Below are 14,522 nucleotides of genomic sequence, written 5' to 3' on the forward strand. Positions count from 1 at the left end.
ACAGACATCCACCCAATCGGACATATACCATAATCTGCTCAAACTGTCCTGTAGTATGTTGTAATAGGTTCTGTAATATGGATGCATTTATACAGCGATAATAATAAATGCTACACGAATGATCAGATAAAGTTCGTCGGAATGGTATCCAGATCTACATAGCTGCCACTGCCGCCTCCCCAACTGACGGAATCCACTGCTACAACGTGACAGGAAACAGAGACGGGACAGACATTCCTGATGTTCTGACGGCCACGTGTTCTGGTGAAGGGCGCTACCTGGTCCTGTACACCACCACTGTCAACAATGAAGTTAACAATGTTAACGTACCTGTCATGGATTTCTGTGAAGTGGAGTTGATGGTAAAAGCCAAACATCTTGACAGCTTAAAATGTGAACTTCACGAGTACCATGTGTATTGATCTCTACCAGGTTCACATACATACATACATACATACATACATACATACATACATACATACATACATACATACATACATACATACATACATACATACATACATACATACATACATACATACATACATACATACATACATACATACATACATACATACATACATACATACATACATACATACATACACACACACAATTGAAAACCATCAGCACTTTTAGCTGAGGTTAGATGCTAATCACCATACTCCAGGTCGTTCTATCAGTAAATGACATTTCATATCATTCGTCTGACAAGGTTCATGTGATGTCCGCCAACCGATGACGACCGATAACGTGAAGGGACACCAGGTATCATCAATATTTTATAGTGGTTAAACTGGACATGCTAATACATATAGATATAAATACATCGATCAAGGCTTGTTATGGATGTAGAGAGGGTTTCGTTAACTATATCCTAACTGTCTTCATTTACGATCATTAACAGTGTGCAGCAATGGTACTTTCGGCGATGACTGTGACAACTACTGCCACTGTGACGGCGAGGTGTGCGACTACGCCGATGGCATCTGCCCCAGTGGAGTGTGTCTGTCTGGATGGACAACAGAAAAGTGTGATACAGGTCTGTGCTGTTGAAGTGTTTAAAACTGATGTGTGATCTTTCAGCAAATGGCTATGTACTCACTATATATGTGAATGGTCTTTTCCTTCACAATATCTTTAGGATGTCCGACTCACATCAGTATCACCGGTTTGTATTTCAGCATGTGAGTTTGGTTACTATGGAGTCAACTGTAACAAACATTGCCTAAATAGGAACTGCAAGGGAGACAACTCTGGCTGTGACCGCGTGACAGGACAGTGTGATGGAGGCTGTACGGCAGGTTGGAATGGAACAGACTGTACACAGAGTAAGACATTTACTGAAGATAATTTTCGGGACATCAATGTCAACTGGAGTGACTACAAGTATATACAATTTGTCAGTATTTTTGTTCATACTTTAAAGTATAGCAGCACATGTGTCATTTATTTACAGAATGCCTACGTTCCTACGGCGACCACTGTTCCAAATATTGCTCTGACAGGAAGTGCGCCGAGTCCTCGTCAGACAGTTGCGATCACGTAACCGGGGGTTGTGAAGGTGACTGCAGAAGCGGTTGGAAGGGTACTGACTGTACAGAAGGTTATCTTTTTTGTTTCAATATTCCTGCTGTCTTATATTTGATGAATAGCATTAGATGTTTTGTAAATGGCAGTGCTTAATTTCCTATTCACAGCTTGTATCCTGGGTATTCAGTATGGAGCTAATTGAAGGTTACTGCAGTACCCGTAGGTGCGAGGATAGGGTGGACTCCTGTCCCCAGGATACAGGTCGGTGTGAGTCAGGATGCCAGTCAGGGTGGAAGGGAGAAGACTGCACTCAAGGTAGGAATCAACAGAAACATACAATCTGAAGAACACATTTGTCGGTATGTTGTAACTCAAACACCAAAGAAATTCGACATTTACACAAACACTTTGATCTTTGAATTTGTAACTGCAGGGACATTCTTTGTCGGCTGTAAAGTTCAATGAAAAACGAACAAACAACCAAATCATGTATAATACATAAACAAACCTAACATACATTACGAGGAAGTAAATGCAAATGAGCATTAAATAGTTACAAACACAAATGTCATGTTGACATTATTATACTGTTTTATTGCTTGTCTCCGTGATCTGAAGGACAGAGAACGTTTACCTCTCACGAACACCGTGTCATTACTGTTTGATCCATTAACTAGAAAATGTGGGATGGTCGAATCATAAAGACACAAATTGGCAATAGTAGTATGAGCTGAAAATTGAACATGAAAAAGTATTGATTGTACGGTCGGAATAATGCATGGGACAAAGATTAATCGTTCATGTTTGGAAAATGTGAAGGTTGAAATTCCCGAAAATGCGTTCATATTTAATACTTTAATCAGGGCACGCCTGGTCATGAATTGACACATGTGTGATGTATGTAATCGTTCAAAAAATACAGTGAGTAAACTTTGGGCTTACAAAGCTGCATCCTTCAAAGAAACGTCATCAAGTCTACATACATTCTGTTGAGAGCTTGCATAGATACATGAGATTTATTTGAAAAATGTGAACATTTCCGTTTTAGTACGTTTCAACAATTAGCGTGCCAATCAACATTCCGCCCATACCTGATACAAGGTCAGAGACTCATTACACCAGAACATGTATGCATCGACCCTTCACGATGAACACTTGTGTTTATGCATTCTTATGTTCCCAGTAGTAGCGACCAAATCCTCTCCGCATCAGAGTTTGATCATACAATTCAGCCTTTATTATGAGCATGATCCTTTATTGTTCTAATCCTGATAGAACGTCTTCTTAGCACGAGTGGTGTTTTCAAAGGAAGTATATCTCTGGATTTCTTAGCTAATATGTATTTTTCAGGAACCCACACTGAGAAATACCTGCAAACCACGTGTCTTCATATTTCAAGACGAGTGTATTTTGATACATGAATTTTATTACATATTATCTAATTTATTCCGATTCAGCTCTTACAGAGTCACTTGATCATGAGGACAGAATTATATCACCTCTGTCTGCGGACTTGTTGGGAGCTCTTGCAATGCTGGTGTTCATGACTGCTGTGATGGGCGGGGTGTGTCTTTGGAGGAGGAAAGCAAAGTAAACTACATCATTGTATATGAAGCCTGGGCAACATTGATTTTTGTATGAGCTGTACTCTCAGGATATAACAACATTCATTACACTTTGTCAGAGGAAGCTACTGAATTAAGCTAGATTTCATATGTAAGAAAAAAAGTTGAGTTAATACGTCACAATCATTATTAACTAGCATCTATCGATCTGACAAGCATTTTAAATATTTTAGTGATACTATTATTAAAAGAGTTTAACGCACCACTCAACACAGTCATGAACATTTATTTCGCAGGAACGGTGAAAGGTATAACAAATCCAGACCAACTGGAAACCTACCGGCGACTTCACCTTCATTAACTACAACGGCGTCTGACGACGATGTCATACCAGGAAGTCAATACGCCACGCTGGACGGACGGTCACCAGACATGTATGAGTCACTGAATGTCTCAGGTATATATTACAACACTGCAAAGGAGACAGATAAGAAAGGTTGATGATGAAACAATGAAGACACCCAAAATGACCGGATCGTGGTGTGTGTGATGGTCAAACTATGAAATACTGACCTTGCTCTGTGTGGGAGGCAGTTTGATGTTACGTTTAGAGAAGAAGAATGTTTAGATTTGCACTAAAGAACCTTGTTAATGAGCCGAATATCAGTTGTCATTTATTGATACACATGATTCACCACGACCGTATAAAGACAGGACATGAACAGCACCTTATACGATTCACAATGTGTGGACTATTAAAGAACTGTGAAGAAACAGCGCTGGAGAATTAGTGGTGTTTTTAACACATGCATGCTGGGGAGTTTTCACTACACAGAATGTTTATTTCATACCTCATTGTCAACAACTCGTTTCTTTCAATTTTCCTTTTTTCTTCCACGATAACGTTTCCTCGGTAGACGTTTAAGTAGAGACTGTACCAAGAACGTTTTGTAACAGTGATTCTGTCGTATTGACACGACATTTCTTAAAACGTCACACCTCTAATGGGTTCAACGCTCTGCACGACGTTGTCTGTGGCTGAAAATGCCTCCTTGCTGTACCAAAGGGCATTTGGGTGTAGATGTGGTTATGCTAAAGGCAACCAAAATAGTAGTGATATAAGTATTACTTGTATAACTGTGAGAATTGGTGAGTGTTGTGAGACAACTTATGGGCCGAAGTGCACAAAGCGTTGTTGGCCTAAATTATACCCTGTAGCATAACATAGGTGTGACCTTAGATATGGTGGGCCATGGATTGTAAATCTGTCAGCATTTGAGACCCATAATAAAAGAACAAATGTATGTTTTTGTCGTATGGAGAGTGCCCATTTAGAACTCTAACTGATAACGTTTTTGTCATGTTTAAGAGGACACAATAGGTTTGTTCATTGCGCAACATGGAGGTTTCTGTGCTCTGGGTGCTGCTCTGTGTCTCCATACTGGACATTGTGTCAGGTAAAATGGTAGGATTCATTCATGTTCATGGACATATAAGATGACCATGTATCGAAAGATGTTGGCATATACTTCTTGTATTCGGTGTCAGACTGGTCAGTACACTGTGTGGCAGTAGACTGATACAACAGCGACTGGTCAGTACACTGTGTGGCAGTAGACTGACACAACAACGACTGGTCAGTACACTGTGTCAGTGTAGACTGATACAACAACGACTGGTCAGTACACTGTGTGGCAGTAGACTGATACAACAACGACTGGTCAGTACACTGTGTGGCAGTAGACTGATACAACAACGACTGGTCAGTACACTGTGTGGCAGTAGACTGATACAACAACGACTGGTCAGTACACTGTGTGGCAGTAGACTGATACAACAACGACTGGTCAGTACACTGTGTGGCAGTAGACTGATACAACAACGGCTGGTCAGTACACTGTGTGGCAGTAGACTGATACAACAACGACTGGTCAGTACACTGTGTGGCAGTAGACTGATACAACAACGACTGGTCAGTACACTGTGTGGCAGTAGACTGATACAACAACGACTGGTCAGTACACTGTGTCAGTGTAGACTGATACAACAACGACTGGTCAGTACACTGTGTCAGTGTAGACTGATACAACAACGACTGGTCAGTACACTGTGTGGCAGTAGACTGATACAACAACGGCTGGTCAGTACACTGTGTGGCAGTAGACTGATACAACAACGGCTGGTCAGTACACTGTGTCAGTGTAGACTGATACAACAACGACTGGTCAGTACACTGTGTGGCAGTAGACTGATACAACAACGACTGGTCAGTACACTGTGTGGCAGTAGACTGATACAACAACGACTGGTCAGTACACTGTGTGGCAGTAGACTGATACAACAACGACTGGTCAGTACACTGTGTGGCAGTAGACTGATACAACAACGATTGGTCAGTACACTGTGTCAGTGTAGACTGATACAACAACGGCTGGTCAGTACACTGTGTGGCAGTAGACTGATACAACAACGACTGGTCAGTACACTGTGTGGCAGTAGACTGATACAACAACGACTGGTCAGTACACTGTGTGGCAGTAGACTGATACAACAACGGCTGGTCAGTACACTGTGTCAGTGTAGACTGATACAACAACGACTGGTCAGTACACTGTGTGGCAGTAGACTGATACAACAACGACTGGTCAGTACACTGTGTGGCAGTAGACTGATACAACAACAACTGGTCAGTACACTGTGTCAGTGTAGACTGATACAACAACGACTGGTCAGTACACTGTGTGGCAGTAGACTGATACAACAACGACTGGTCAGTACACTGTGTGGCAGTAGACTGATACAACAACGACTGGTCACTACACTGTGTGGCAGTAGACTGATACAACAACGACTGGTCAGTACACTGTGTGGCAGTAGACTGATACAACAACGGCTGGTCAGTACACTGTGTGGCAGTAGACTGATACAACAACGGCTGGTCAGTACACTGTGTCAGTGTAGACTGATACAACAACGACTGGTCACTACACTGTGTGGCAGTAGACTGATACAACAACGGCTGGTCAGTACACTGTGTGGCAGTAGACTGATACAACAATGACTGGTCAGTACACTGTGTGGCAGTAGACTGATACAAGAACGACTGGTCAGTACACTGTGTGGCAGTAGACTGATACAACAACGACTGGTCAGTACACTGTGTGGCAGTAGACTGATACAACAACGACTGGTCAGTACACTGTGTGGCAGTAGACTGATACAACAACGACTGGTCAGTACACTGTGTGGCAGTAGACTGATACAACAACGACTGGTCAGTACACTGTGTGGCAGTAGACTGATGCAACAACGACTGGTCAGTACACTGTGTGGCAGTAGACTGATACAACAACGACTGGTCACTACACTGTGTGGCAGTAGACTGATACAACAACGACTGGTCAGTACACTGTGTCAGTGTAGACTGATACAACAACGGCTGGTCAGTACACTGTGTCAGTGTAGACTGATACAACAACGATTGGTCAGTACACTGTGTGGCAGTAGACTGATACAACAACGACTGGTCAGTACACTGTGTCAGTGTAGACTGATACAACAACGGCTGGTCAGTACACTGTGTCAGTGTAGACTGATACAACAACGACTGGTCAGTACACTGTGTGGCAGTAGACTGATGCAACAACGACTGGTCAGTACACTGTGTGGCAGTAGACTGATACAACAACGACTGGTCACTACACTGTGTGGCAGTAGACTGATACAACAACGACTGGTCAGTACACTGTGTCAGTGTAGACTGATACAACAACGGCTGGTCAGTACACTGTGTCAGTGTAGACTGATACAACAACGATTGGTCAGTACACTGTGTGGCAGTAGACTGATACAACAACGACTGGTCAGTACACTGTGTCAGTGTAGACTGATACAACAACGACTGGTCAGTACACTGTGTGGCAGTAGACTGATACAACAACGACTGGTCAGTACACTGTGTGGCAGTAGACTGATACAACAACGACTGGTCAGTACACTGTGTGGCAGTAGACTGATACAACAACGACTGGTCAGTACACTGTGTCAGTGTAGACTGATACAACAACGACTGGTCAGTACACTGTGTGGCAGTAGACTGATACAACAACGACTGGTCAGTACACTGTGTGGCAGTAGACTGATACAACAACGACTGGTCAGTACACTGTGTGGCAGTAGACTGATACAACAACGACTGGTCACTACACTGTGTGGCAGTAGACTGATACAACAACGACTGGTCAGTACACTGTGTCAGTGTAGACTGATACAACAACAACTGGTCAGTACACTGTGTGGCAGTAGACTGATACAACAACGACTGGTCAGTATTCTGTGTCAGGGTAGGACGTCCATAGTAAAATATAGGATGACCATTTTGTAACTGAACATTCTCAACCAAATTCATGTTGTCCTGTGTGGTAATCGGAGTGATACAATATGTGTGTTTGGGTGGGACGCCCATGTTAAACTGTGGGATGGTGCCAGTCTGTACTGTAGTAAGTCTGGACCATTAGAACCAAACATACACATGCGCCTGGATGTCGCTATGTAATTGTAACAATGTTTTCAGGTACGTCACCATTAATTTAAGCATGCTGTTGTTTAAAACATACATGTGTACTCTTAACACAGCTACAACGGAGTGAGACGATGGGGTAGCCTAGTAATGAAAGCGTTCATTCCTCGCGCTGAAGGCCTGGGTTCGATATACCCATTGGGAAGCCCATTTCTGGTGTCCCTCGCCGTGATATTGCGAAAAGCTCCGTAAAACCAACCTCACTCACTAACTCAAATGAAAGCCTCTACTCTGATAAAACCAAAACTGGTATCAGTACATCAGATCATGTAGTGATAACGTTGAGCAATGAGTTAATGAACTTAGGAACGGCTGATGGCTAATGTAACAGAGAGGAGGCGCACTACCGTGTCAGGAAAGCTAAATGTTTTCCTGGTGGCGAGTACAACACTTTCCTTTGGATATATTTTTGTCAACATATGTAAGTCATGACAATAGTCTCCCGAAGGCGTTACAAATTGAACCACGGAGAGGTAGGGTTGCCATGAAATCTCTTTGAAGTTTAGTATCATTCCGTCAGGGATTTCTTGCTTCTCTACGTATTTTCTTTATAAGATATGAAACAACCTAGAGACAATGGACTGATTCTTTGCATGCATAAGACAAGTTTGTTATTTTGACCCCATCACACGTCTACGGGGAATGTTTCAGCATACGTCACATTCATAACGAATATGCATGTTCACGATGTTTTTGTGAATGTAGGGTAATTTGTATTTGTAATTTTATGAGATTGCATATCATAACGTTATGATTTATAGTTGAATATATGTCTGACCTAGCTCACCTCGTTGACATACAGGCACCTATTTTGTCAACTTGACATACAGCAACGACAATGTCAACATATTCAAATTTATGTGTGATTTCGTGCTACCTATGTTATGTATCCCCAAGGTCCCTAATATGGTGATCAACCTTCAGTTGCTGGTGATCTACAGCTCTTTCTTATTTTTGTGATAGCGTACTAGTTTTAAAAAAAAGGACTGTGATAATCTAGTATTTTTACGGTCCTTCGATAACATGTTTTTACTTCTAACTTTGCTGATTGGTTTTGCTATTGATTATATCTTAATTTGTTCTCGTAATGGCATGGCTGCTTAGTGTCGAGGTGACGCTAAATATTAACTCACTCACTCACTCACTCACTATATTGTATAGGGTTTACAGTGGTGTATGCAGTGTTGTCTATACTACACGCATAGATAAGGACAAACTGTAAAGATGATCAAATTCTCAAGTCAGGTGATGCGACGTTCCGATACAGATTCGGGTATCGTTGTGCAGGTATCAACTTGACAACGAAACAAGCCTCTGGGTGGAAACGTCACATCACCTGACTATATGCCCTGCACCAGACATTCCATGGAGACAGAAACCAACCAACATCCTTGCTTCCATGACTTGTCCCTTAATAACATTAAACTTGGACTAAGAGCATACCTACTCACACAGACCAGTACATAGACTCCAAGAGCGATCCTGATGCCATCAGCAGTCAACCGAACTACCTGAAAAAAATCACTAATATCGCCAACAAGACCCTCCGAGCCAAGGTCCAAACATATCAGGATCACCATGCACCTACCAATCATAAGGCACCAACCGCTTCAGTCCAAAACCAGAGGATGTATATACCAGGTCCCCTGAGATTCTTGCGTCCAAGACGTTGCCGGAGCCTTCCGACACCCAAACAACAGATTGTTTTCTTTCCAATTCTCTTTATTCGTGTGAATTTCGGCCATAGGACCCCGAAAGAAAGTTATACATTAGCAGCCTTCAAGCTGTAGGGACGACGATTGTTAGCATAGAGGATGAGTCAAAAACACGAGACCAGAAATCCACCATCAGTGAGAACCAAGACCACACTAACCACCAAAGGAAGCTACAGAGTCCAGGGACATGAGGTGATTCCAACCAGAGATCGACCGTGTTCAGGGAACACACAGGCCCGGTGCTTGAAACTTGTTGATTTCATTATCTGTGACATCTATCTGGCTGAATTCCACGTCTCTTCTCCGTAGATATTTAAAAACCTTTATTTACACTAGCCTCTCTCAACAGCATTGGAGAAACAAAACATTTCAAGAAATACACTTCTGCTACAGGCAGCTGACCTAGTGGTAGACAGGGTTACAAGTGTCATTTTCTGGCTCATGGCATGCCTTCAAGGTCTGGCAACTCTTCTCACTGTAGATTTTCTTGTTAAAACGAGGAAGTATGTCATAATTTAACTGAACATAAATATGTCTTTGCTGCCCGCTTCTAGTAGAACATTTCAGTATATGTTACAGGAACCTGCCCTGAAGGAACATACGGCTATGAGTGTGGTTACCAGTGTCACTGTCCTTTAGACAAGTGTAATGCTACCAGTGGCTGTGGTCCTGGAGATTGTGACACAGGTTGGTCCGGACTAACATGCAATAAAGGTGAGTAATATTGACCATCGGAACTCTTGCTACATTTGCTGATTGCAAACAGCGATCTTTTTTATTCTAAACGTTTGGACCAATAAAGATTTCAGCAATCCGTGCTTGCCCCAAGAGGCGATTAACAGGATCGGGTGGTCAAACTCGATGGCTTGGTTGACACATGTCATCGTACTCCGTAGATCGATGCTCGTGCTGTTGGACACTGAATTGTCTGGTCCAGACTCGATTATTTACAGGAATGTTGCTGACTACGGCAATACAAAAGAAAACCAACAAACAAAACATTTATGAGTTACTGACATGATTACTACAGTCAGGATTCACTGATTAGTAGGTTCAGCTCAGATTAAAAGTGGCCATTTTCACGTCTAAACTTACGCCTGAATCATTCAGTCGTCATTATTTTGAAAAAGTCACGGTGAAATGATTTCATTTGTTAGATTGGTGTGGAAATTATATCTGAGCATGGCATAATTCTCACAGTAATGGCGTGTGGTCCTGTTCATGGAGCTCAGGTCAGAAATCAGTTGAGCTGATACAGGTCTTGGACGGGTAACCGTGTTGACAGCTTGACTTCTTAAAGTTTCTGTGACTTTAGCCCTACACTGCAATGAAGCACATGTGATACATATGGTCTCACCTCAGGCACGTGAGTTTGTTAAAAATTGCCTCTGTTCAACCATCCGAAAATGGGTACCCGGTGGGATAAGAAATGTGATTATAAGCCTCTAGTTCCTAACACCCACCTTCGGTTATCCGATGTAATAATGTACCTGCTTTGACTGTCAGCTATGGGCATATGTTAGCTATGTCTCAGACCTTTTCATCAGATGGTTAAAAGCAAGACTTAATGCATCAGTGTTTAAACACAGGCAATATAGCACTCAACAAACCCACATCGGCTAATACAGTCCATCGGGATCCTGGCAATGCTGTAAATGGCGACAACAGCGCTGACAACCATAACCAGTGCTTCCATTCAGACTGGAGAGACAACTCTATAACAGAGGCATGGTGGAGGGTGGATCTTGGGGAGATGGTCCGAATACGTCATGTCACAATATACTTCAGAAGTGACTGTGAGTACAGAGTGAGTGAGTGATTGAGTTTAGTTTTACGCCGCACTCATAAATATTCCAGCTATATGGCGGCAGTTTGTAAATAATCAAGTCTGGATCAGACAATCTAGTGATCAACAGCATGACTGGGAAACGATGACAAGTCAACCAAGTCAACGAGCCTGACCACCCGATCCCGTTAGTCGCCTCTTACGACGAGCACAGTTGCCTTTTATGGCAAGTATGCTGAAGGCCTATTCTACCCTGTGAGTACAAAGAAAACATATGGCTTAATTTTGGATTGCATTGTCCTTTGTCGACAGGTATTTTAAATTAATCACCTTATTTTCATCGCTATATGGCTGTAATGCTGCCGGTGCGATGTAACATTTTCAGCCACTCATGGTCATGGTGACTGAGGTCATATACATTTTCCCAGATTTTTCATACAGAGTTTCCCATGTTGCTGTCAAAGATCACTATGGTTATACTCAAACTGTTTTATATTAAGGATACACACAGCATAACACCCGTAACGTCCATACATCACTCTCAGTAGTGCTGTGAACTATGTGGCACACATGTACCCATAATATGGTTTGGTTAAAAAGCCCTTTTTATGTAGGATATCTATATATTTGCAAGAGAGTATCAAATGATCCTACTGATTGTAACAACACACATGCACATTTACAAGGCCAGACATGTGCAAGAAGTATAATGTGTTTGTGAGGCTGATACGAACGACACCAAAGGTGCTCTGTATAATTGTGTTCACCTACATATCGGTAATGCAACAATCGTTAACCAGATAAAGTTCATCGGAATGGTATCCAGATCTACATAGCTGGCACTGCCGCCTCCGCAACTGATGGAGTCAACTGCTACAACGTGACAGGGAACAGAAACGGAACAGACATACCTGATGTTCTGACAGTCACGTGTTCTGGTGAAGGGCGCTACCTGGTCCTGTACACAACCACTGTTAACAATGGCCCTGTCAACGTACCTATGATGGATTTCTGTGAAGTCGAGGTTGACGGTAAAAAGCAACGATAACATCTTATCAGCTTAAACTATGAACTGGACATAGCCCCTTAGTTGAAATATACTGCCAAACTTCAGAGTGATCTGTATTCTCCTTGATGTGAAAATGTGATCGAACCAGGGATGCATTACATGAAAACTTTTGCGGCAGTGGGTAAAAGTGGGTAAAATGACGATATTACACGGTGGCTATTAGGTCGTGGGATAGGTCAGATGGGTCAGACACAGTGACTGAGTATGTTTTATGTAAGTATAAACCTGGTGAAGTGTAGTCAAAACATTGCCAGTGCGTTTGGAGGAGATTTTAACGAATGCGATCGGTACCAAATATGCGCAATACCACTAGGGATAGAACAAGTCTAAAACATATTCAAACAAACATGTTGAAACATTGTAAAGGCAACCCTCAAGTGTGCTCCATTGGATCTAGATCTGTACCATTGGTGGATTGAGTAGAATCGACACTGTGTAGCTCTGGAGGAAGGCCGCCAGTGCCCATACTATCTGATGTATGCTAGGGGTCTCTTTTCTACTTTAAATTACAGTATGCAGCAGTGGTACTTTTGGGGCAGACTGTGAGAACTACTGCCACTGTGACGGCGAGGTGTGCGACTACGTGGACGGCATCTGCCCCAGTGAAGTGTGTCTACCTGGATGGACAACAGAAAAGTGTGATACAGGTCCGTGTGGGGTGACTGTTTCAGCTGAAGAGTTATCTCCTCGTTAATGTCTACAAATCCTGGCTTTACAATAGCCTGTTCATAAATAATATAATTTAGTCAAGAATTTCACGATTTAAAGTGTCACATTGTTGTCAGATATTCTTTTATCTTTCAGTATGTGAATTTGGCCACTATGGTGCTAACTGCAGAAAAACTTGTCCAAGCAGAAATTGTAAGGGAGACAACTCTAGCTGTGACCGTGTGACGGGAAAGTGTGATGGAGGTTGTGAAGCAGGCTGGAATGGAACAGACTGTACCCTCAGTAAGACACACTTTCGGTATACTAATACAATAAATTATAAACGAAAAATATTAGAACAAAATATGATAGTCATATGTAAACTTAGAGGTCTTGAGGTCATTTATGCTCTGTGGTAAATGCAATTTTGTGTGTGCTTAATGGGCACTTTAACGACATGTTATAACATGCAGTAAAGCAACTGATTTAACATTCGTTGAGTTTGAGTGAAATGAAACATTGTCAAAAGCTCCATGCACCATGTTTAATTCACATACTCAAACACAACAGCCTAGTACTGTGGAAGACACACTTCCCATGCAGCTTGTGGCCACATTTCCTTTAAAAGAAGCTACAGACAATATTGAAGCCTCACAACTTCTTCACCATACCACAGCGCAGACCCTTGAGCGCCCATGACAGAAACAAGGCCAGTGGACGGTTACAAGGTGGTGAGTCCATAAGAAGTGTTGCGCACCCTTTTCATGGAACCGGTTCCAGGCCACTGTCGGAGTAAAGGACTGACCTCGCTCTGTAACACACGGAAAAAATCCATCAAAAACAGATGACGGATATGTTGTGCGACAAGCCCCTTGGAATCCAGTCACAGATGCCAGTGCACAGATGCCACAAGCTGGAATGGAAGTCTGTCTTCCACATGCACTAGGCTGTTGTGTTTGGGCGTCTTAATTAAACTTGGTCCTGGTTTGTCTCACCATCCTGGATTTTCGCTGTTTTGGACACCTGTCATTGTTTCATTTCAGCTCTTGTATTATAATCACACACACGCGTTCCTACCCATGTGATTGACCAGTGAGTATGTTCACACTTTAAAGTATAGCAGCGCATGTCATTTATTCACAGAATGTCCTCGTTCCTACGGCGACGGCTGTTCCAAATATTGCTCTGACAGGAAGTGTGCCGAGTCCTCATCAGACAGTTGTGATCATGTGAGCGGGATGTGTGAAGATGGTTGCAGAGGCGGTTGGAAGGGTATTGACTGTACAGAAGGTTTGTTGTCACTCCTGATGTTTGCGGTGTTGTGATTGTGACGTAGAGAAATATGTTAAAAGCCACAATTACTTATAGTTCAATTTTATACTTTTCAGCATGTATCCAAGGAGTTGAGTACGGAGCTAACTGTGTGGGCAACTGCAGAGCCCGGATGTGCGAAGGAGGGGCGGATGTCTGTCCGCGGGATACGGGAAGATGTGAATCAGGCTGTCAGTCAGGGTGGAAAGGACAAGACTGCACTCAAAGTAGGAAACAAAAAACAATGTGAAAATCTGAGAACATGCTCATGAAACCGTAAAGTATTACATGTACTCTAAAATAGATAAACCCAAAT

At 42.5% G+C, this 14,522-nt stretch overlaps 1 protein-coding gene across 1 annotated transcript in view; it reads left to right on the plus strand.

The window, feature by feature from the left end:
- LOC137291174 (uncharacterized) overlaps window positions 1-14,522 on the plus strand; it is a 53,387-nt gene that overhangs the window by 3,404 nt on the left and 35,461 nt on the right. The window contains exons 3-7 of the mRNA XM_067822466.1: window positions 10,982-11,188; window positions 11,979-12,209; window positions 12,760-12,894; window positions 14,039-14,185; window positions 14,284-14,433. Coding sequence (XP_067678567.1) covers window positions 10,982-11,188; window positions 11,979-12,209; window positions 12,760-12,894; window positions 14,039-14,185; window positions 14,284-14,433 — 870 coding nt within the window. The remainder of the gene's footprint in view (window positions 1-10,981; window positions 11,189-11,978; window positions 12,210-12,759; window positions 12,895-14,038; window positions 14,186-14,283; window positions 14,434-14,522) is intronic.

This window comes from Haliotis asinina, chromosome 7 (assembly GCF_037392515.1).
Source record: "Haliotis asinina isolate JCU_RB_2024 chromosome 7, JCU_Hal_asi_v2, whole genome shotgun sequence".
Taxonomy (NCBI): domain Eukaryota; kingdom Metazoa; phylum Mollusca; class Gastropoda; order Lepetellida; family Haliotidae; genus Haliotis; species Haliotis asinina.